Here is a 1,955-nt window from a genome sequence, read left to right on the forward strand (position 1 = left end):
GTATCTATAAAATAAGGGAAAATTATATGATTACCCACTTCTAGGTTTCTCTTTACAAAATTACCCATCAAAGTTTCAGTTAACAAAAATACCCAAAATTAGGTTTCCTTTTACAAAATTACCCATTTTAAGTTTAAGTTAACACAAATATCCAAAATTGAGTTTGGGTTTACAAAACTACCCACTCAAAGTTTTAGTAATAAAAAAATACATGATTATATATGAAAGATGAAGAATCACTATTTTGGGTAGTTTTGTAAACCTAAACTTGATTTTTGGTAGTTTTGTTAACTGAAACTTTGGGTGGGTAGTTTTGTAAACCCAAACCTAATTTTGGGTATTTTTGTTGACCAAAACTTTTTGTGGATAATTTTGTAAAGAAAAACCCGAAAGTGGGTAATCATGTAATTTTCTCATAAAATAATCTGTAATGAAATTTTGGGGATTCCTGATAGTGCCAATTGATTGGTTTGGTCTAACTTTGATCGAGCTGAATCAGTTTTACACATATATGAAGAATCAATCTCTACGGTTCATATTGCTTTAACGAATGAAGTATAGTTAAAGCAGAGGAGTTGAGTTGAATTACATTCTGCCATGGCCGTCTGGGAAAGCAATGAACGAAATTTTTAAATGCTTCCTGAGAATTCTTTTGCCATTCAATCCCGAAAGAGCAGCAGCCGCATCTCTGATATCAAAGAACTCCACGAACCACCGGTGCCTCTCCAATGGCGCTTCTCTCAGTTCCTTCACAGCCCCTGAATCAGAGAACTAGGTCGAATAAAAATCGAGGGGAAAATAAGAAGAAAAGAAACCCATTACAATGGGAAAAGAAAGCTAGGCTTCCAAGAATAATGATGGGTTTAAGGTTTGGAGAAGACTATTTAGTTCTTCTGTTCAAGATTATAATAATCCCTCAAGACCCATCTCGATCCATTAACAAATCCTTTCAGAAATGAAGAAAAAGAAGAGAAAACCCCAAAAAAGATCAAGAATTCATACCAAAAGATTCAAAAATTTCAAGTACTCCACTGGAAGAGACCACCGGATCCAAATTACGAACCATAAGGATTCCTTGATTACTGCCGGCGGAAGTCCTAGGAACATAAAACTGAGCCCACATAGCACAACCAGCGACAAGGCCATCAGCCAATGGAGGCAACGGTGGCGGAAAATTCAGTGACCCTAAAGCGGCATAATGTAGCCCCACCCTGTTCTGCTGCTGTATGTGTCGATTCTGTATCGCCGCCAACGCCGTTGCCGAATGCCTCAGATCATAGAAGTGAACAGTAACAATTCCTTCCTGCAACCTCTCCATCTCAACCGACTTCACCTCCCCAAACACTTGTAAATCTGTACGGACCGTCGTTTCACTCACGTGCGTGGGCACCGTACATAGAAGGAAGTTCTAGTGGGCGTCGCTAAAGGCAGGGGAAGCGTCGACGGTGGTAGTGGTTGAGGCAGCCACTGGTATTGGTAGTACATGGTCTCATTGTAGTTGGGCATCATTGGATGATACATTTGCATTTCCGGTGGTGGAAAGAACGGAACCTGGGTCGGCGGAAAATAGGTTCTTGGCCTGAATTGCTGCGCCTGAGGATGCGTCTCCAAGTGTCCAAGAAATGTACCAATTCGGGTTCTTGCCGGAGAAGAAGAAGAAGAAGAAGAAAATTTTACGAGAGTATTACGGCTCTAAAGATTTGGTTCTCAAGAATCCAAGATTGGTTTTGGTTCTCTGTCGAGTGTCGACTCGATATGGAATCCTATATATATAATCTGGGAGAGAAAGAAAGAAAGCTGCAACTGTTCTCTGAAGTCTAAACAAAGGGATTCACCAGCGGAGACTAACGAGACAAATCTGGCGCAGCGGCAATTTAAAGTCACGCCCAGTTGCTCACGGCCCATTCTCATCTTCCCAAGCTACCTATCTATACACTTCATTGCCCACGGCCCCT

At 40.9% G+C, this 1,955-nt stretch overlaps 1 protein-coding gene across 1 annotated transcript; it reads right to left on the reverse strand.

Moving 5' to 3' along the window:
• Nucleotides 1-584: 584 nt before the first annotated feature.
• Nucleotides 585-1,955, reverse strand: LOC122080351 (protein terminal ear1-like). Its single transcript, XM_042647305.1, has 2 exons — nucleotides 1,003-1,955; nucleotides 585-758 (listed from the first exon to the last, which is right to left on the reverse strand). Exons 1-2 carry the CDS (start codon nucleotides 1,316-1,318, stop codon nucleotides 586-588), a joined length of 489 nt encoding a protein of 162 aa, XP_042503239.1. The 5' UTR covers nucleotides 1,319-1,955; the 3' UTR covers nucleotide 585.

Source organism: Macadamia integrifolia, chromosome 5, assembly GCF_013358625.1.
Source record: "Macadamia integrifolia cultivar HAES 741 chromosome 5, SCU_Mint_v3, whole genome shotgun sequence".
Lineage (NCBI taxonomy): Eukaryota > Viridiplantae > Streptophyta > Magnoliopsida > Proteales > Proteaceae > Macadamia > Macadamia integrifolia.